This window comes from Poecilia reticulata, linkage group LG3 (genome assembly GCF_000633615.1).
Source record: "Poecilia reticulata strain Guanapo linkage group LG3, Guppy_female_1.0+MT, whole genome shotgun sequence".
Lineage (NCBI taxonomy): Eukaryota > Metazoa > Chordata > Actinopteri > Cyprinodontiformes > Poeciliidae > Poecilia > Poecilia reticulata.
The window spans coordinates 32990356-33011597 of NC_024333.1; the positions used below are offsets into that span (position 1 = coordinate 32990356).

Here is a 21242-nt window from a genome sequence, read left to right on the forward strand (position 1 = left end):
CCTCCTCCCGGTGGGACGTGCCCGGAACACCTCACCAGGGAGGCGTCCAGGAGGCATCCTTACCAGATGCCCGAGCCACCTCAACTGGCTCCTCTCAGTGAAATAACCTCCAAATGGAACTAGTAATTTTCCATAAATATAAAGAAATTATTTACTAAAATAATAATCCATGTCTTACAGAAAATTTAATTTTAAGTTAGTTTTGTCTCATTTCAACTGTATGGATATATTTGCACTAGAAACTAGAAAAAAAACTTTTAAGGATTTGGTGTTTTTGGTGCCCATTGCAGCACTTAGGCTGCATAATTACTGACCTCGTTTATTAGCATGTGTGAATTTTATGAATTCAGTTTTGAGTCTGTACCTTGAAATTGCCCCTTGGGGACAAATAAAGCAAACTGAATGTAGTGGTTTTAAATACAGAAACACTAATAATCAGAAGCGAGACGACGCTCACCGAGTCTTCGTCGTCCTCATACAGGTCCATGTCTGTCCTCATGCTGTCCTCCTGCACCTCGCTCTCATCGTCCTCGCAGCCCACGAAGAATCTGGGAGCGCCACGCTGGCTCTCGCCCGGGCTGTTGGGCTCTGACATCACAGTCTCCCGCGGCTGCCCTTAGCATCCCACCGCGCCATCAGACACCAGCAAACGGCCGGAGCGGGCCGCCGATGGGAGGGCCCCGAGGCCTGCGGCGAGGGACGAGGACCCCGCTGCTCAGACTGCACAGCAGAGGCAGGTCAAGGTGGCGAGACAGAAAGGACGGGACTAAAGGAAGAGAGAGGCTGCAGCGTTGCTCCGTCTTTTATTTTCCAGTACTGGTTCAGCTGATTGTGATTCTGTTTGGCTGAATATTCAGCAACAAGCTCCAGTTATGAGATTGTAGTTCTTTCCTCCATTTGCAGAAACGACGGGCAGTCCTGCATTAACGCCAAACACAATGAAAAACATTATCAATACAATCAAACATCATGTTTTTCTTATTGTGGTAACCAAGCCAGTCGCAATAATCTTTTTTTTTTTTTACCCTGGCAACTAATACCGTCATAATCAATCATATGATAAATTAAAACAAGCTCAATCATTTCCATCTGCACGATTCATCGTTTTTCTCTTAAGCAATTAATTGTGAGTCATGGAAGAAAAACCTGAAACTGCTGCTACGCCAGTTGCTAAGCAGCTTGTTGCTAGGTAACCGAAGTTTGAGGGGAACTTGAAACTGCTTGTTACCCAGCAAGTTGGAAACAACCGTCATCTTGGTAGGCGAGCCAACAAACAGAAAGCAGAGTACGCAAAAATTATAATTTAGTAATAGTTGCAATGTACTTATTTATATTGTTTATAAATTAGATATTAGCAAAACAAGAGCTACTTCTAAGATTGTGGCTAGTTTATTGTTGTCATAGCAACTGTCATGATGGCTAGTTACGGATGCTTACCAAGATGGCCGACCCCTACAAAGTTTCCAGAAGTGTGACGTCACATGAGAACTACTGTATCTATATAATAAATATTGAATATTCTATCAGATTTATTATCTATTGATATTGATCATGTCTATCTCGATATATATTGATATTGATTTATTGTCCAGCCCTAATTAAACAAAAAGAAAACTAAAAAGCTTTAGCTGCAGCCCTTTTTGATTATTGGCAACATGAATTTAAACAAGTCCAAATCTGGAGACATCAGACTGCTAATGAAATGTTTATAGTTATAATAATGCTGCTGCTGTTCTGTAGACATGTAAACATGAAGGAAAGACTAATGAAGAGCCCAGAGTGTTCAGACTTTAACTACCTGATGATTAGCAGCTTAAAGATGGGAAAGTCAGCAGACAGACCTGATTATTGCTTTGTGACATGTTACAACACTCGCACATCGGGAATGTAGGACTGCAGGCTGGCTTTGCAGCAGTGAACATCACTGTCACTGAACGCAGCTCAACACAGCTGAGATAATAAGCAACCCGTCTGGGACGTCAATGCTAAAGAAAACAAACATGGCTGCCAAAAAAGGCCAAGACCCCCTGGAAGAATTTTGTTGTTTATCTGAAACCATAACGATTGAATATCAATTACGTCTCATTTCCAATTAAGCAAAATGACCAACATTTTCTAATGCAACTTAGAACTGCTTGTAATTTTTATTTAAGGCTATTTTAGGAACATTTGTTACCGTCCAGTTACTTTTGTCTTGACCTCTAAAGTTGACCTGATGATCTCACATGTTAAGCCATAAACACAAACACAGTGCAAGGTGCCTTTGCAGCCTCGGCTCCTAAACTAAACTTTTTTCATTGTTTCTTTCAATTAAAAATTATTAAATTATTTCCTTTATGTCTCACTAAACATCAGTATTTCAATGAAGAAGTAGAAAATATAGTGTTTTAGGTTATTTAAAGTCCCAATTTACCAAAATAAAGTTTCCTTTTGGATGACATATTTTCTATTTTGTTGGTGTAGAAATGTTTATTCCCACCAACAAGAACAAGTTTCCTTTAAAATCCTTCAACCAATCAATGGATATATGAGAAACAAAAAAACATGGTTAAAAAATAAAAATAAAAAGGGGGGCATTTAACAACTGCTAATTATAGAACAGTGGTTTTCTAAGGAGCCTATTGCATTAAAATGTGTCTCTCACCCAGCAGGAAGTCTCTCTTGGGTTGTTTTAGTTTGGTTTCATAAACTCTCACATCTAATGAGGCCGAATCTGAAATACTGTTAATGGAAATTTTAAAAAAAAAGAAACTATTACCTAAAATAAAGAACAGCCGTTTTAACAGTGTTTATTGTGATTTAGGTTGCCATGATGTTAATGAGCGTTTTTCTGCCACATTCAGCAAATGTAAATAAAACATTTTAAATAATCTGGTATAATCCATAATCTAAAATTATTTTACCCCAGGTGAACAAAACTACAGCTCTAATACTCCAACATGTCATAACTTTTTAGACAAAACTGGAGTCCAGGTGTCTTTTTTTAAATTATTTAAATAAACTACATTCAAAATATTCTGGGTAAGTAAAATATGTAAACAGTAAAAATAAACATTGTGTACTTTATTTTGCAATGAACTGATTATTACTCGAGTATGTCAGTTAAAGGTCGGTTAGCGTAAATGCGTGATAAAACTGTAAATAATGGGAATAGTAGCAGTTTTTAGTTAGTAGGAAAAAATAAATAAAAAAGTAAGTGACCTTTCAGTGGTTGCTCCTTGACCAATCTAAAATCAGTCACTAATTACCTTTTTAGCTGCCTTGGCTTTAAAGATCCAGCTTTAGTCACTGATATTTAACCTGACCTTGACTCCTGGATTATATGTCTGCTTTACTGCATTCATTCTTTATACCTGAACATAAACTAGATTGCTTTAAGATAAAATTTTATGTGAATTTGTAGCTTATGGCTTAAACTGAAACAATTTGATTTGATTACTTTGTTAATACTGCACTGGTTGCACCAGTGCAACTGACAACTAGTCGAACAAGTTGATCAGGTGCAAAGTTCTTTTTTTTAAAAATAACTGTCTATTAAGCGAATTTTGATTTGTAAAAGATTAATTAACAACCTAATAATAAACACAAAGTTATTTGAATTTGAAGCAGAATTGCACAAGATGTGTAGTATATTTGAAGTAATTTTCCATAATCTATCAATAGTTTATTATACAGTTAATGTGTTTATGTGTCTCCAGTGCCAGCAAGAAAGTCCTCAGAGTTTTTTTTTTTTTTATTAAACTCTGGTCATAATTTACAAATAAATCATAGCTGCACCATATTAGGAAAACAAGCTTTATTGCGATGACAGTTTTAATTCATCCAAACTCATCTTAGTTTTCTATCACTCTTTTCAATTTTTTTTTGTTTTTAATCATGATTTCCTCATCAACCTGCATTTGCATGCAGTGTTTGAATATGTCTCCTATCAAACACTGCATTTCAGAAATCCTGAATGATCTGACACACAGTAATATTGCTCTAAAGCTAAAGCAAATTATGTCTGATATTTATGCTTTCCAATTATGATTCGTCTCCATAAAATATGAAAATGACATTGGTCATTTTATAAGCACAAAATGGAAAGAGAGATGCTATGAAATGCATGTACATGAGTGAATTAAAGGTGGGTGAATACAACTAGCGGAATAAATTGACCCGCTGCCCCGGTTATTTATTCTATAAGAAATTGGCACAAATGGGACAAAAATAATTATTTTTTTAAGTAGTTCACAGGAAATGGACGGCAAAAATAGATTACGAAAATGAGCAAATGGAAATATAAATAATTTAGTCTTCAATAAAATTAGTTAATAACTACCAAATTTATGCTACTTATCATAAGCTGTTAATTGATAATACACTGTGTATGAGTTTAAAGTAATTAAAAAGGACTTTAGTCACGTAAAGAATGAAATTTCAATGATTTAAAGGGGAAACGCCATTCATCTGGCTCTACTTAACGCTTCAGTTAGCCTGACACCTTTACCTGTGTACGAAATTACGTCAAAGTGACGGATTAAATGAAATATAAAAGTACAGTTCTTAGCACGGGAATGTTAATACAATGCAGTTGATATTATTATTACAGAAACACATTAGTTTACGCAACGAAGATCTGAATGCAAGTTGAATTTACACTGTTGTCAATAAAAGAAAACTAGAACATTATTTAAAACTGTTATTGTGAGTTTAAATGCCACCTTTATTGCTTCTCGTTTTGGAAGCAGCTGTCCTGAGCTAACGTTAATTTTGACGACTTATTTTAGCTGCTGTTAGCTTGCGTTAGCATCCGACTAGCCGCTAATTTGGCAACGTAAACAAGTCTTCTGCTACCCTTACGTCAGAATTTGACACTGACACTACATAATACCACGGATATCAACACTTATCACTTCCCATTTATTACCATTCATCAGCAACAGGAGGTAAAATATTAAACTTACGGTGCCATAAAAAGGTCTTTTGCTGCTACTGCTGCTGCTGCTGCTTTGGAACGCTCGACTCGCTGTTGTTGACAGTTTCCATGAAGCCAATTTGACAGATGGATGATTGGCGTCAGAAACAGCCAATTAGGAAGAAGTTTTGTTTGAGAAGGCGTGGCTAAAACCCAGTGTGGGCCAATAACAAATGGCCAAGGCCGGTAGGAGAACGTCGGCACCGCCTACAGGTGAAAATGAGGACTACACCTTCTTTTCAATGAAGGTATGCACATATAGCAGCTAAAATAGGATAACTAATTATTTAACTTTAAGAACTAAAATAACAGATAGAATAACTATTTTAATGACACAGACTGGCGACCTGTCCAGGCTGTACTCCGCCTCTCGCCAGGCACCAGCAACCCTCCCGACCCCACTAGGGACAAGGATGTTTAGAAAATGGATGGATGGATGGATAACTATTTTAATTGCTGTTTTACTCCTTAAAATGTTATGTTTTGAAATGTTATAAAGGGGCAAAATATGCTATTTTTCTTCCATTTTATATGAAATAAAGCAATAACTAACTAAATATTCAGTTTACTGCATGACTTTGATCCAAACCTTTTACCATTAGGGCCGAAATTGTCAAGCTTAGAGAACTCCATGGCATATTTTTTAATTAAAATGAAAAACATTTATTTTATAATTCATTTCTTGTCTTCTTTCCAATAATGTGGTAATTAGACATTATTTTAATGAAGTAAAATAGTCTAATTCTGGTAGAAAAATAAACTGTAAATTGTAAAATATAAGCAGAATCCTGCAGAGTTGCTCTATTAAATGAGAGGTAAATATTTCCCAAAGCGTTTTAGGGTTATTATCTTTATTTAGTTTTATTTTATTTTATTGTTATTTTTAAATTTGGCAACAAATGTAGTACTTCCTGGATTCAGCAAAAATATAATCAATGAAAACAGAAATATTGTTAACAAAAGAAAACTACTTTGTCTTTCACATAGATAAACATGTCTTGGAACATTGTATTTGTAAATAAAATAAATAATAATATATTTTATTTGTAGGCACTTCTCTCAACACTTAAGATTATGTTACATAGCTTAACAAAAAAAAACAGACACAATTTTGAATTATACAGTAAAATTAAGTACAAAATATGATTTAAAAAGATAGTGAAATTACAATTTCACAGATTTTTGTCTGTGAAAATCTTGAATTAATTGTGAATTTGCTGTTGATTTGTGGGCCAATCAAAATCATCTGGAGGGCTGTTCTTTGGACATCCCTGATTTAAGCTGTCTCTCTATCCATAGTTTCCTCCATAAAATATTCAAAAGATAAAACTGTCACATTTAAAGCTTCCTCGTTAATGTTGCTGGTAAACCACCAGTCCAGGTCTTGCTCCTTGTCCTGTTACTGGTTTATTACATAAAAAGTTCAGTTTCACTGAAAAAACATCAAATTTCACCAAGTATTTTTGTCAGGTTTCTGAATATCTTATTACACTTGATTTAAGACAAAACTAAATTAAAAGTAATATTTTAGCAACAAATATGACCTTGTTTAAGTAAATAATTCCTTAATATTGATGATAAATTATTAGTTCTACTGACAGATTATTTCATTTATAACATTTCTACCACTGGAACTAAACCTTTTTTCTTTTTTTTTTATCAGTTTTAATGAGTTATTGACTTAAAACAAGCTCCTATGTCTTTCTGAAGAGTTACTTATAAGTTTTGTCTTATGTCAAGTGTAAAAGGGTATTTTCCCCAGATACTATAGACCAAAAATAGTATTTGGTTTTTTGCCGTTACTGATGCTAAAGTCCAGATATACGGTGTGATCTTGTCTCCATACAGCAGGACGAGCTGCTGCTGCTGCTGCTGCTGCAGCATGAAGTGCCAAAGCTGACGTCTTCACCGCGATGATGCGTGTCTGCAGGAAGCTGTTATTGGGGCTATGAAAGGGGCATTCTGGTTTACAAGGCTCCTCTGTGAATCGGTCGAACACGAGGGGTGGAGGGGCTGGGCGGGACCGCTCACACAAATACCATAACTGTGAAAATAAAAAACAGCAGAACGTGCAGTTTAGCTCTTCAGAGGACAAACTGCAGTGTCTGCAGTAAGAGGAAGCTTCTCTGCTTTCTTTTTTGTTAAAGTTATTGACTTCCAGCCTGCAGGTCAGAACAGGACAGGATTATTGTTTTAACGGTTCTGGCCTTTGCTTTTGGACTCGGCTGTCGTCTCTTCATCTCCAGTTTCTATTGCTTCTGTACCGCCGTCCCCCCTGTCAACAGAAACATTCCTGCAGCATGATGCTGCCGTCAACAACTAAATTCATGAAAACCACTGCATTATTTTCTTAACAGTTTTTATTAAACTCTGTTTTAATTTCAGATTTAATGGGATATAAAAATGTATTCACACCTTTTGAACATTTTCATATTTTGTCACATTGAAACCACAAACCGTAAGAACCAAATACCATTTGCATTTTGTGTAGTTTGCTCAATCTTTAAAGAAATGCTACCATTTAATATATTTGAGAAACTGCCATTTTGAAAAAAATATGCATTTGACACATATTGCAAAGTAGTTAGTTTGCCCTTTTATGTGGTTTAAAAGTCCAGCATGTTTGGTTTGCTGGACAAACATGGTTTGTGTACCATGTTTGTGTACCAAACATGGTACACAAACCATGTTTGGTTTGTGTACCAACACAAACCAAACATGGTTTGTGTTGGTACACTTTCCAGCTGGAAAACTGCTGGAAAGTGTTTTTTAGTTGACTTACCATTCAGAAACCACTTGCTGCATTCTTGTTAGTTGTGCAGGAGGTTCCAGTTCTGCTTTTCAAAGATGTGTGGTTGTATAATTGCAGATCTGTTCACAGCCATGTTCATCTTTGATGGTTAGCGTTGAGTGAGGGGGGCGTGGCCAGAAGCGGCTTATTTGAATTTAAAGTGCCAGGAGGTCCTAAAACAGATCATTCTGAAAGTAACCAAGTAAAATCTCATCATCTAAGAATGATTTTGTGTAAAAAAATGAGTAATGAATGTCTTTTGTATCTCCCATAGAATTATTCTAACCTGTTCAACGAAGCACAATATGTCACCTTTAAATCTCAATCTCTATTTTTGTCTTCTTTTCTTGTATTTTTTACTTGGATGTACTTGTGTCTTTAGTAAAGGTGATGATGGTTATGAATAGTTTTCCAAGGGTCTGTAAATACGGCTAATGAAGCTGGTGAGCGTGATCCTCAGCTGCCGAAACACAAACAGTCAAACCCTCGTTAGCCTTCCTGTTTCTCTGAACTCGGCCTTTCAAACAGTTTGGCTTTGTTGACAGAAAATTCCTCCAGTTTGTCAAACGGTTCAGTCATTTCACCCGACCTCGACTCCAGTGTAAACACCGTGGCTGGGGGACACACCTTATTCCAAAATATCGCCAAAGAGAGGTGGGGACTCTAAATACGGCGAGGAAACTTTGAACAACTTTGAACAGATGGAGACATAATCTAACTGTACACAGACTCCACAAACGGGTTGCTCAGTTGGGCTTAATTCACTGGTCAGCCTTTAAAATGCATCATTCTCCTGATTCCTGAGTATGGAGCTAAATTAGGGCCATAATGTTTGTTCACAAAAAAAAAAAAAATTTACTAAGAAAAAAACTTGAGTCTGTAAAGTATTTTTGAACATTTCAAACTTCTTTCACACTTTTTTTCAGTTTCAAAAATATTTTTTAAATTTTAAAACTTGTTTAAATTTTAAATCTTTTTTTAGTTTCAATTTTTAAATTTCTAACATTTTTTCAGTTTCAAATCTTTTTTTAGTTTCAAAATATTTTTTGGTTTCAAATCTTTTTTTTCAATTTCAAAATATCTTTTTACTTTCAAACTTTTTCAGTTTCAAAAGTTTGTTTCCAGTTTTGAAGTTTTTTTTTTTTAGTTTCTTTTTTTTCAGATTCTAACTTGTTTCAGTTTCAAAACTTTGTTCAGTTTCAAATCTTTTTTTCTTTTAAACAAACTTTATGGCCCCAATGTAGCTCCACACATGAGTCCCAGCATCCTCACACGTTATGAAGGTTGAAGCAGCGTTTTATGGAAACAACAGAAGTCCAGTATGAGCTCCTGCTGATAAAATAAGCTCTGGCTCCGCTTAATGCCACTTAAACTGAACAAACTCCAGTCTTTGGGTAATTAGGGTTCATTTGTTGCCGCGGCGACGCAGTTTTAAGGCCCATGAACTTGCTGTAATCACCATTTCCTGTCCTGCCAGTGCTACTGGACTGAAAGAGCAGCTTTGTGTCCTCTTTTGGGAACTTTTTTCTCTATTTGGGGAAATAAAGTAAGTTAAAAAAAAGTTAGAAATGATAGTTAAATATTTGAAAAGGTTGAGTTTTGGCCAAATCATCGTCTATCATTTCTGCAGAATCTGATTCGGTCACTTTCCTGTTTAGAGTCAATAAACAGCAGCTATAAATTAGGAGAAACTGCTGGAAATGAAAAGAGATGATTATGTAACACGGACTAACTCCCCATCAAAACCTCATCACTGAAACCCTTTACCGCTTTTCTGCACACAAAAAACTAAAAATAAGGCAAATATCCTCCAACTCTTTCAAAATAAAACAACATGGTTTTCAGACACTTCCTAAGATAATCTGTTTTCTCTGTGTTGTGAACAGTCATGAAATGACTCAAATGCAGCCAGCAAAGAAAATAAGATGCTAAATAACATAACAGATAATTAAAACATAATAGATTTAACAAAAATCAAACAATGGAGGAAACCATGAAGATAAAAACCCTAAAGGTGCTGATATGGTTGATTCAGTTCAAAATGTCAAAATTAATTTTGGTTTTACTTGATTTATTATTATTATTATTATTATTATTATTATTATTATTATTATTATTATTATTATTATTATTATTACACTTAAAAACAACCATTTGTATTGTTTACTTTTATCATTCTATTTTATTTGTGATTTATTATTCCTCTGTATTATTATTAATCTTATTATTTATGCTCTTTCTTAGTAGAAACTATTTTTACATAAAATGAAATCATTTTACGGTTTGTTTTTACTTCTTTATTGGCATTTTGTATGACATTCATTGAGTCATTATTAATATTCTTTATTAATATTCTTTTTCTTCCTGTTATTTTTAATATTATATTTCATTCATACGTGTGGGAATTTAATTGTTTTGTGTTTTTATATTATATTAATAATTTTCATTAATTGTCATTGTTAATAGAAACATTTCAGTGGCTGTGAGCTTTTATTGTGAAAGTTGATTTCAGCGCCTCAGTTTGAGCAGCTTTGTGGTTTCTCCTCTCTGAGGTTTGGGAGCCGGACCCGGTCCAGGACTTTTTCCTCTGTGTTCAGCCAAGCATCCAGAGCTGCTGCTGCTGCTGCCGCCGGTTCTCTTGTTTAAACTCAGAACCAACAACCAACGGACCGGCCGAGCAAAAACACAGCAGAGACAAAACATTCCACTTCAGGAGATCTCTGAACAGGTAAGACAAAACTTTTTTCACTGGGATGAAATATGCAGACTTGAAGCAAGAGTTGCACCAAACTGCTGCGTTTGCAAATAAAAAACTAGTTTGGTTATAATCAACTTTAATAATTATCATTATTTTTAGCATTTTGTGCTTCTGGTCAAAAGTCTTTCTGTGGATTTTTGCAGCTTTTTTTCACCCATTTTTCTGTTCAGTTCCAACTTTTTCAGTGTTTAACTTTGACATGAAAACATTTAGGCAAATCACTGTTAGACCAAAATATGTCTGACTAATTAAGATAAAATACATATTTCATGTATCTTTAAGCTCTTTGCCAGGTTTCACAAATTCAAGATATTTCATCCTTTACTGTCAAAATACAAAAAAATCAATTCAGTCTGACGGAAAATAGGACTTTTAACCCAACATGTGATTCTCAAAGCGCTAAAAGCTGCAGACCTGGTGGATGCTGCAGCCTTCAGACCCAGATCATTTCAGAACCACGAAGGATTTGATGCCTGATCCTCTTTCTGTTGTTACTGCAGACAAACCGACATAAAAACATGATCATCAGAGCAAAATTAGACCAAAATAAATAACTTTAAATCTTTTTCCAACTCCAAAGTAAAATATATCTGTGTGGTTTAACTAAAACATAAAAAAGTCAGAATGAATAAAATAAAACAAGTTTATCCAAATGCACCTCAAATATGTCTTGATTCTTTTCAGATCTTGTTTTGGTTTGCACACGATAAATGTTACATGATGGCAGGAAAAAAGTGTAAAAATCACTTATTTTGGTCTCATTTTGCACGGCATTGATTTTATTTCCTCTGTTTTGAGTCAGGAGCTGCAACAGAGGCAGTAATGTAACGGAAAAAAACATCCCAAAATACCCATAAATAATGCTAAATATAGATAAACATGAATAAATAAATAAATAAATAAATAAATAAATAAATAAATAAATAAATAAATAAATAAATAAATAAATAAATAAATAAATAAATAAAGCCTTGAAGGAAAACTGTCCCAGTGTCACTTCCTGTGGGACTGGAACTATAAAAACCAAATTAAAAATGACTTCAACTCAATATTTTTTCAGTTCTTATTTCATCTTTAACATGGAAATGAAAAAAGGTCATTTATTTTTATGTGTGAGAATAAAAAGAAATAAATGTTGCAGAAACAACATTTTTTTAAAATTAAAAATTAAAATCGTAAGTAACAAGTAGATTTGAATGACAGAGACTTAAAAATCATTAAAAGGAAGAGTAAATTTCTGCCAAATACTCAGAAATTTTGATATTAATCTCTAGAAATATTCTACAAAAAAAACTTGGAAACTTCTATTTTAACTTTTGGAAATTTTCTGAGTTTAAAAAGTCAAAAATCTTCAACTTTTCAAAATCGTAAATGTACTTGTTTTTTCTAGACAATTTCTGAGATTAATGAAAAAATTTTCAAGTTTTTTTTCTAGCAGTTCTTTTGCTTTTGAATCTCAAAAAAATTCTTGATTTTTCCAGAGAATGTTTGAGATTAGTCTAAAAAATATTTGTACCAAAATTTAAAATGTTTTGGCAAAAAAAAAGTTTGTCATCTTTTTCTATCAATGGACTTAATACACTATTATAAATTCTTGACTCATCTTACATACAAAAGAACAAGTTATTAGTTAATCTGTATGAGAACTAAAAAAAGAGAGAAATGTTTATTGTAAAGGTGGCAGAAATAAGCTTTTTAAAAGTAAAATTTTAAATTCTACAATGGGGTTATTGTAAATAACCCCATTGTATTGTAAATAGAAAAAACTAATTTCTTCCAAAAAGCTTAGAAATTGTTAGGTTAAACTAAAACGTTTAGTATACAATATTTGGACATTTTTACTTTAGCTTTTGGAAATATTCTGAGTTTCAAAAGTCAAAAATATTTGATTTTTCAAACTCAGAAATTTCCACCTTTTTTTTTTTTTTTTAGAAAATTTCTGAGCTCAGTCTCAAAATTTCTGATTTTTTTCTGGAAAATGTCTCTTCTTTGTATTTTTTATACAATGACCAACCCATTGTACAACTTATTTAATTTTAAAACTTTTACAACCAACACTAGTCTTTTTGTATTCTCACACATATAAATATTTTTTTTTCTTTTTCCTGTTAAAATGAGTCACAAAATGGTGAATAGCAGAAAAAGTGGCAGGTTTTAGTCATTTTTATTTATTTATTTTTTTCAATATAAACAAACAGATTTAACACTGGGGGCTGCACAGTGGCGCAGTTGGTAGAGCTGTTGCCTTGCAGCAAGAAGGTTCTGGGTTCGATTCCCGGCCCCGGTCTTTCTGCATGGAGTTTGCATGTTCTCCCTGTGCATGCGTGGGTTTTCTCCGGGTACTCCGGTTTCCTCCCACAGTCCAAAAAACATGACTGTCAGGTTAATTGGCCTCTCCGGTGTGAGTGTGTGTGTGCATGGTTGTGTGTCCTGTGTGTCTCTGTGTTGCCCTGCGACAGACTGGCAACCTGTCCAGGGTGTACCCCGCCTCTCGCCCGAAACGTTGGCTGGAGATGGGCACCAGCAACCCTCCCGACCCCACTGAGGGAAAAAGGGTGCAAGAAAATGGATGGATGGATGGATTTAACACTGTTTATGTTTGCGGCACTGACGCACAAACGTGACATCAATGAAACGCCTCACCCCGAACCAGGCCTGCTCTCCAAGAGGAGAAAGGTGTCACTAAAGGATCAAAGTCCTGCGTGTGTCACGCTTTCCCTGTCCTGCCGCCTGAAGGTGGGCAGTGTTGGGACGTGACGGAAATGTTCCCGGGGGGGAATGTGGAACATTCACGCTGCTGTTTGCAGAGGTCTGTGACGTCACTACGGTTGACGCTTTCGTCACGTCGGCGCCTCAACCGAAGCGTCACGGCGGCGGTTTGAATGAGCGCAGTGTGGAGGAGTCGGTTCTAACGAGCTGTCACCGAGTCCAGGCGCCACATCCGGTCCAAAGGAGGCGTTTTCACCCCGACGTCACTGCCGATACAAAAAAAAGTTACATTTAAATCATCTGGACAGCTGAAGTCATGCGAAGTGGCAGAAAATGTTGATCTCACAGAAGAAAACTAAGTGAAATCCAGAGTTGGGTAGTAGTAACAATTACTGGAGTAACTTTTTAAAAAACTTTTACTTTTAGGAGTATTTTTACTGCACTGTACTTTTTAAGTTTGAGTACTTTTATTATGAAGTATTTCTACTCTTGAGTAAATTTTCTGGATTCTCTGCCCACTGAAAGACAAATAAACACGTTTTAACCAAAAAGTCACCAGACAAACACTCACCTGCAGTTTCTGTTAGTTTCATACGTTTTTTATTGAAAGAAACTGATTTAGAAAAATATTTATTTTTTGTTAGTGACATTAATTATTGTAATACGTAATAAGATATTCTTTTCTTTCCAACCTTTTAAGGTAAAATATGTTAAAGTGGACCGTGCTCCTGTCTTTATGTTTAAGTATCTCTGCAACATTTGACTATCTTTATGAGCAGAGATCCTTCATGGGTAAGTGTTTCTGTGTTTTTACTTTCATATTTATTTTCACATTTAAGACATTCCACGTGAATTTTTCTGTCTCTTTTGTGGTTCTGGGACAGATCCAGAGGATATTCTGACTGTGAGCATTCCTCTGCAGGGCTTACAGCGCCCTCTGCTGGGAGAAACTCTGCTACTACCGTGCTACTTTCAGGTCACATTTCAATCTTTGTCGTTTCTGGATTTTAATCTGCTTTAAAGACTATTCAGTGCATGTTAGGCTGTTGCCTTCATATACGATTTCACATCTGAGTTTTGAAATATGACGTCGATGTTCTGCGCTGCTTTAGAATCATACCTGTAGTTTGAGCAATGGCAGCGGAGGAAGGGAGCGAAGCTGTTCAAAGCGTGTTAGCCACGCTTTCAAATGTTGAATTAACATCTGCAGCCATCTTGTTTTGCTCGGCTCTTCTCTCTTTGCACTGTAGGATGGTTGTTTATAGTTCAGAACTAGAACTTGCCAGAGGAACTGTGCATCCTGCCTGGTCATTCTGGCGGACCAGTAGAGTTTAAAGGTAATTGATGACTGGGGTCCCCACTCATTTTGGGGATCTCCCAGAATGACTATCACTGAAGAAATTGGATGACTCAGTTTTCTTTGAGAATGTGCCGCTTTGACTTGATCATAGATAAGAAGAAGACACTGGATGAAGAGTTAGTACAGACTTTGATTGTATTTCTTTTTTAAAAGTTGTACTGGCTCTTGGACAGTGGTCAGCCAGGAAAGCAGCCCAAGAGGTCATTGGGCCAGAACTTGAACCTATAATGGCCATGTTGGGCTACACTCTCTACCCCAATCTTGGATTATCTTGTTTCATATCAAGTAAAACCCTATTTGTCCATTTGTAGGACCACTCTGTTGAAGATCCTGGTTCTCCCCCCGTCGTCCCCCTTTCCCACCGTATCAAATGGAGCTACGTCACAAAGGAAAAGGCAACTACCATCCTTGTGGCTTTGGAAGGACAGGTCCGCATCAGTGAAAGTTATCTGGACAGAGTTCAGCTGCAGAGCTACCCCCAGACTCCAACAGACGCCAGTATCAAAATATCGGAGCTACGTTCCAGTGACACAGGAGTGTATCGCTGTGAAGTTCAGATTGGCATTGAGGATGCCTATGACATTGTGCACGTCCTTGTTCAAGGTACTCAAATTTAATCAAGTCAATCATAATTCCCCTTAAAGAATAAGTATATAGCAACCATAAATCCCTCCACTGGCCTCCTGCTTGTGTGTTGGTCTTGGACTGAGTACACCTGAAGTTTCTTTTTTATTTATCAGACATGCTTCTCAGAGAACAGCTTGCTCATGTGCCCAGGGCCAGAACTAAACAAAGGGAGGCAGCTTTTAGTTTCTATATTCCTCAGCTCTTCTCTCCGACAACATCTGAGATAAGCAGAAACTGATGACTTCTTCAAATTAGAACAAAAAGCTTACATTGTTTTTACTGTTAATGCATTTAGAGTTTCCTTGTATGAATGATGCTGTACAATATGTATTTACCCTGCCTTGGCTGTTTTAGGTATCGTGTTCCACTACCGGCCCTTTATGGGTCGCTACACCTTGACTTTTGAGAAAGCGAAGGCAGCTTGTGCCCAGAACACTGCAGTCATTGCTTCTCCAGAGCAGCTTCAAGCAGCGTTTGAAGATGGTTTCCACCAGTGCGACGCTGGCTGGTTGTCTGATCAAACAGTGCGGTGAGTTAGTCAAGCAACTAGCAACCGTTGCTGTTTTATCCAAATCTGGGATGTTCTGACACATTTTGTTAGTATTTTATCACATTTGCCAGACTCAAAAGACACAGAATTGAGTCGTTTGCAAAAAAATAAACTAATTTGAGCCTATCTGAAAATCAGAATCTACAGCAAATAACATATAAACCTTTTCTTGAAAGGTTTATATATATGAAGATAAAACTTTTGAAATGTTGAGCAACAAGTATGAAGTCATTTTTTTGTCCAACTACAGGTACCCAATCCACGAGTCTCGGATGAACTGCTATGGCGACAAAGAGGAACTCCCTGGGGTCAGGACGTATGGCGTGAGAGATCTCAATGAGACATACGATGTTTACTGCTTTGCAGATAGGATGCCAGGTACATAGTCATGGTCCATGTAGTTTATTGGAATTTTTTCCCAACAGCTTCTCAAACAAAACTTCCTTTTCTGGAACAGGCAGAGTTTTCCACAGCACCTCTGCAGGGAAGTTCACCTTCTCTGAGGCGGTGCTGACGTGTTCCTACCAGGGAGCTCAGTTAGCCACCACAGGTCAGCTGTACCTTGCATGGCAGGGGGGTATGGACGTCTGCAACGCCGGCTGGCTGAGAGATGGGAGTGTCCGCTACCCCATCAATGTTCGACGGCCACAATGTGGAGGGGGTCTGCTTGGGGTGCGAACAGTTTATCTCCACACAAACCAAACAGGATACCCACTTCCTGACTCCCAATATGATGCCTTCTGTTACACAGGTAGACCAAGACCCTCACAAGATGGATCTATTGAAATCATTGTTACTTTGGAATAATAATTCTTATACAAAGAGGATACAGCATACAGCAATGCTTATTACATAGGGATGCCTTCATGTACACAAAAACACAACACAGACTTTTCATTGTCATTTCTGTAACAAAACATATCCAAATTTGTGAAATTTGTGAGAAAAAGGAATGCTCTTCCTGTTTTCACAAGATGGAAAACCGTATCCAGACAATGATAATCAGATACAGTTGAATAGCATGCCTATAAAGCAGTAGGTTAAAGACATTGCTGATCTGAAGCAATGACCTTAGAGACCTTAGAGAAGCAACTGCTGGTACCCATCCATCTAGAAAAGGCTTAAGGCCATTCCCTGAGTGTTAGATGTTCCTCTGTTTAAGATGAGAAAGATGAACAAACATTGAAGACAGCTACCAATCTTCCTACAAGTGAATGTACCAACAGATTTGCTCCAATGTCTGGCTGCGCAATGCTAAGATAAATTATAAATCCCCAACAACTGCTTCCAAGACTCTTCAGGCCCCAGGTTGAATGTTTGGAAATGAAGACCCCAGTCATTCTAGAAGGACTAGGCAACTACTTTATTTACAGACTAACATGTTTCAGCTTGTAACCTTCATCTTTGGTAGTTGAAACTTACGTTGTGTCTTTTTATAGATTGTAGTGGTTCAATGAATCTTTGCCTTGGACTTGTGTCTTTAAACCAATGTTTCTGCTGTATTGGATGTGCATCAGTATTAGTGGAAGTTTTGGTGGCTGAATTATGGCTGTGTTTGGACCAGAGATATACAAATCACTTCCCATAGTCCTTCTCATTTCTTAGGAAATGTTGTATTGGTACGTTAATAAAGCTGTTTTCTAGTCATTCGGGTGTTGCTGGAGCCTTCATCTCACCAATCCTTTGACCTTATCAAGGGAACTTTGGCAGTTGGTGAAATTGTGCCTGAGACATTTTGGATCCCTTCGCTTGGAAGGGATTCTAAAAATTAAAAGGGTTTGCAAAGTTATATCTACACAATCCTGGGGACAGATGAAACGAAAGTAAGGTTGTTAGTAGATCTCTCCTTCAGTCACTGACTCATGAACTAGTCTACATACCAAAGTATTGTAGAGTTAAATGTGAGTCCATTGGTCTAACAGCCAAAACTTGGTACAGACTGGAGCCTCAACAGGAGCATGAGTCCAAACACGGCCTCAAATCTTCATTACATATCAGTTGTTGCAGTAGTTCAGTCAATGTCCAGACATCAACCATCAACTAGACTTTGCAGAAATGAATATCTGCAAACTTCATTGAACTAAATCAATGCTGTAAAGAAGATCATTTCTCCACATTGGTGAGAAACTGATGAAGTCATACACAAAGACTTGGTTCCCAAACTCCCTTCACAGTTACACTTTTTGTTTATGCACATTTGGTTAGATGTTAGCCTAGATTTACGTTGATGAATATTTCCATTTCAGAGCAACTGCTTCTCACAGAAAGAGTCAGGAAGCAAAGGTTAAAATAACCTATTTGGCTTCACATGCGTCACTGCCTGGAATGGAAACCGGCTGATTTACCAAACATGGGTAAAACAAGCACCAGTTATCAGAACTGTGTTTGCAGTGGTGAAGATTGTGTCTTTAACCCAACACCATGACACAAATTCAAAACTACATGAGCTCAGCTGCTCTAATTTTAAAGCAGACAGGCCCTGGAGAGAGCTCTGGCATCCATCTGGTGTAGTGTAACAACAACATGCCTCTGGGATTATTGCCAATAATGCTTGGCCTCTACTGAAGCTGACAGATATTTGGGTGATAGATAACTATATTAAAACTTACTGTTCTGTGCAGCAAGAGCTGTTTGGCTGCTTTGAAATGCTTTGTAACTTTCAGCCAATGTGTTTAATAGGATTTTTATTGAGATTGTTCTGAAATCCTGCCTGATTTTTTCCTGTTTGGTTCCTTTTTGTTTTCCCCTGTTATCTTCAGATTCCCCTGATGATGAGGGCTCAGGCACAGACGAGGGGAGTGGTGTTGTGATTGTTACCACGGTGACGGAGAGTCCAGAGGTGTTCTTCAGCAAGACAACCACAGAGAGCGAAGCAATTGGAGAGGTGGAGACCCAGCAGCCATTAGATCTGAGCTTCACCAACAGCGAGAACCCCAGAAAGCTGCCACTTCCTCAGCCAACAAACTTTACAGATTTCACCTTTGACCTTATTGAGGCCGTCACAAGCCAGTCGGCTTTACAAAGGGAGCCCAGCAAAACCTCTATCATCTCTCCAGCAGGTCAGCAATCAAACTGTTGACTCTTGGATAACAGCTGCATCCAGACTAGCTCTTTCCTTCCCAACACCCAGGCTTTCCTACATTTCCTTTAAAGTGGTCCAAGAATGATTAACATTCTTTCTAAAGGGTTTAATATCTGGTGCAATAACATAAGAAAACAAACTGAGAGATAAATCAGACAGAGTGTAAAGAAACAAATATATAAGAACTTCAGAAACTATAAGCAGCGGTTGAAAATGGTCTTTTGCACTTTATCAAGTTGAGAGGACCCCACAGTCATACTTTCAGTCATTCACTCATTCACATGCTGATGGTGGGGAGCTACATTGTAGCCACAGCTGCCCTGGGCAGTCTGACAGAAGTGACAGTGCCATGCACCTGCACCACCAGGACCTCTTCCAATCAGCAGCAGATAAGTATCTTGCCCAAGGACACAACAAGAGAGACAAACAAAGCGGGAGTTTGAACTACAGCTTGTAGTTCTACAGACAAGAGTGTAAAATCTGCTGATATCAATTTAGCAAAATCAGAACCAGAGATAGCAATACTCAACAATTACAAAGCTGAAACCATGAGTGAAACTTCTGTTCCAAAGAATCACTTTCTGAAGCTCCAGCGATAGGATCGACATCCCACCACTAATTTGACCCTTTTGATGATGATACTCTGTGTTGTAGTAGCTACATGTTGTGCCAATGTCACATGATGGATATCAACCTGATTGAATTTAGTGCCTTAACATTAGCTCCCACTAAATACTGTGTTGGTACAGCATTTAAGCTTTGGAGTTTGTGCCAGTAGCGTTTTAGTTAGCACTGCTCACCCTTGGTCAGGAAGACCAATGGTTTGAAATATCACTAAGGTCRGGCTGCCTGGGAGATATGTTAGAGATATAGTGAGGAAACTGGTGACTAGCTTCTTCTTCCTTTAAACTGTAGGCGTGGTCTTCCATTACCGCTCACCCACTGGCCGTTATGCTCTCACATTCGTTGAGGCTCAGTTGGCCTGCCAGGGTGTCAGAGGCTCCATGGCCACACCGCAGCAGCTGCAGCAAGCATACAAGGATGGATATCACCAATGTGATGCAGGTTGGCTTCTGGACCAGACTGTGAGGTAAATCCCAAAAGTAGGTTTTCAAATCTCTAGAACAGGGGTCACCAACTCCAGTCCTCAAGGGCTACCATCCTGCAACTTTTAGATTCCCCTCTGCTCCARAATGTCTGAATTTCCTCACCAGCATTCATTCCTCTCTGCAATAGGCTGGAAATGAGCAGTTTATTTGATCCAGGTGTGTTTGAGCAGAGACACATCTAAAAGTTGCAGGACAGTAGCCCTCGAGGACTGGAGTTGGTGACCCCTGCTCTAGAAGCAAATATTTTCTAAAATGTTATTTGCTTCTGTACAGGTATTCTATTGTGTTTCCTCAAGAAAAATGTGCTGGAGGTCTTGGAGATCAACCTGGAGTTTGGACGTATGGCCTCAGACCAGCAGAGGAGAGATACGATGTTTACTGCTACACCGAGGGCATCAATGGTGACTAATGTCAGTCTTACCTGGTAAGTTTTAATTCCAAGCAGGTTGTATAACCAAAGGTTTTCACTGCACAGGAGAGGTTTTTCATGTGGGATCTGCTGAGGGTTTCACCTACGACGAGGCTGCTTCTGCCTGTGAAAACCACAGTGCGGTTCTGGCCTCCACTGGAGAGCTCTATGCAGCCTGGAAACTGGGCTTGGACAAGTGCCGAGCAGGCTGGCTACTGGACCGCAGCGTTCGCTATCCCGTCAACAACCCCCGTCCTGGGTGTGGAGGAGAGAAATCAGGGGTGCACACTTTGTACTCTCCTCCAAACCAAACACACTACCCTGAACCTGATGCCAGATTTGATGCATACTGTACAAGAGGTAGACATCGACCTGTTTTGGCTCAATATTTATTAAAGTGGGAGATTCATTATTTTCTTTTACTGATTTATCATTGCAGTTGGCTTTCTGTCTGAATCAAATGAAACTGAACTGAACATCACAGACATCCAGAAGGCCCTACCTAACCAGACATCGGATACTGACTTATTAAGGCCTGGTAAGTTCAAATAATAGGTCGATTTTGGGAGTTTTATCCATGAATGTTAAAATGTTTGCTCACATCTTGTTTTAGATGGTTTCTTCGTCGTTCCTCCCATTCCTGTGGAGATTTCAAGTTCTGGCTCTGGTTCAGGAGACTTTGATTCAGGCTCTGCAGGAGATAACGCTGGAGTACAAGTTAACACTGGACACCAGGTGACCTCTGGAGGTCAGTCTGGATCTGGGCATCAGTCTGGATCTGGAGACAAGGTTACCTCTGGATATCAGTCTGGATCTGGATATCAGTCTGGATCTGGACATCAGTCTGGAGCTGGATATCAGTCTGGATCTGGACACCAGTCTGGATCTGG

The 21242-nt window shown here is 37.8% G+C and overlaps 2 protein-coding genes across 2 annotated transcripts in view; one reads left to right on the forward strand and one right to left on the reverse strand.

Moving 5' to 3' along the window:
• The window catches only part of ppip5k1a (diphosphoinositol pentakisphosphate kinase 1a), a 54681-nt gene extending 49645 nt beyond the window's left edge, over nucleotides 1-5036 (reverse strand). Inside the window, exons 1-2 of the mRNA XM_017304063.1 lie at nucleotides 4947-5036; nucleotides 458-918 (exon numbers count right to left, since the gene is read on the reverse strand). Of these exons, the coding sequence (XP_017159552.1) occupies nucleotides 458-595 (138 nt within the window). The 5' untranslated portion in view covers nucleotides 596-918; nucleotides 4947-5036. The remainder of the gene's footprint in view (nucleotides 1-457; nucleotides 919-4946) is intronic.
• A 5334-nt stretch (nucleotides 5037-10370) lies between these two features.
• Nucleotides 10371-21242, forward strand: part of LOC103462965 (aggrecan core protein-like) — an 18599-nt gene continuing 7727 nt past the window's right edge. The window contains exons 1-13 of the mRNA XM_017303838.1: nucleotides 10371-10476; nucleotides 13916-14007; nucleotides 14100-14191; nucleotides 14887-15178; nucleotides 15557-15731; nucleotides 16003-16130; nucleotides 16210-16503; nucleotides 18512-18811; nucleotides 19750-19924; nucleotides 20217-20344; nucleotides 20419-20712; nucleotides 20792-20890; nucleotides 20966-21112. Coding sequence (XP_017159327.1) covers nucleotides 13923-14007; nucleotides 14100-14191; nucleotides 14887-15178; nucleotides 15557-15731; nucleotides 16003-16130; nucleotides 16210-16503; nucleotides 18512-18811; nucleotides 19750-19924; nucleotides 20217-20344; nucleotides 20419-20712; nucleotides 20792-20890; nucleotides 20966-21112 — 2209 coding nt within the window. The 5' untranslated portion in view covers nucleotides 10371-10476; nucleotides 13916-13922. The remainder of the gene's footprint in view (nucleotides 10477-13915; nucleotides 14008-14099; nucleotides 14192-14886; nucleotides 15179-15556; nucleotides 15732-16002; nucleotides 16131-16209; nucleotides 16504-18511; nucleotides 18812-19749; nucleotides 19925-20216; nucleotides 20345-20418; nucleotides 20713-20791; nucleotides 20891-20965; nucleotides 21113-21242) is intronic.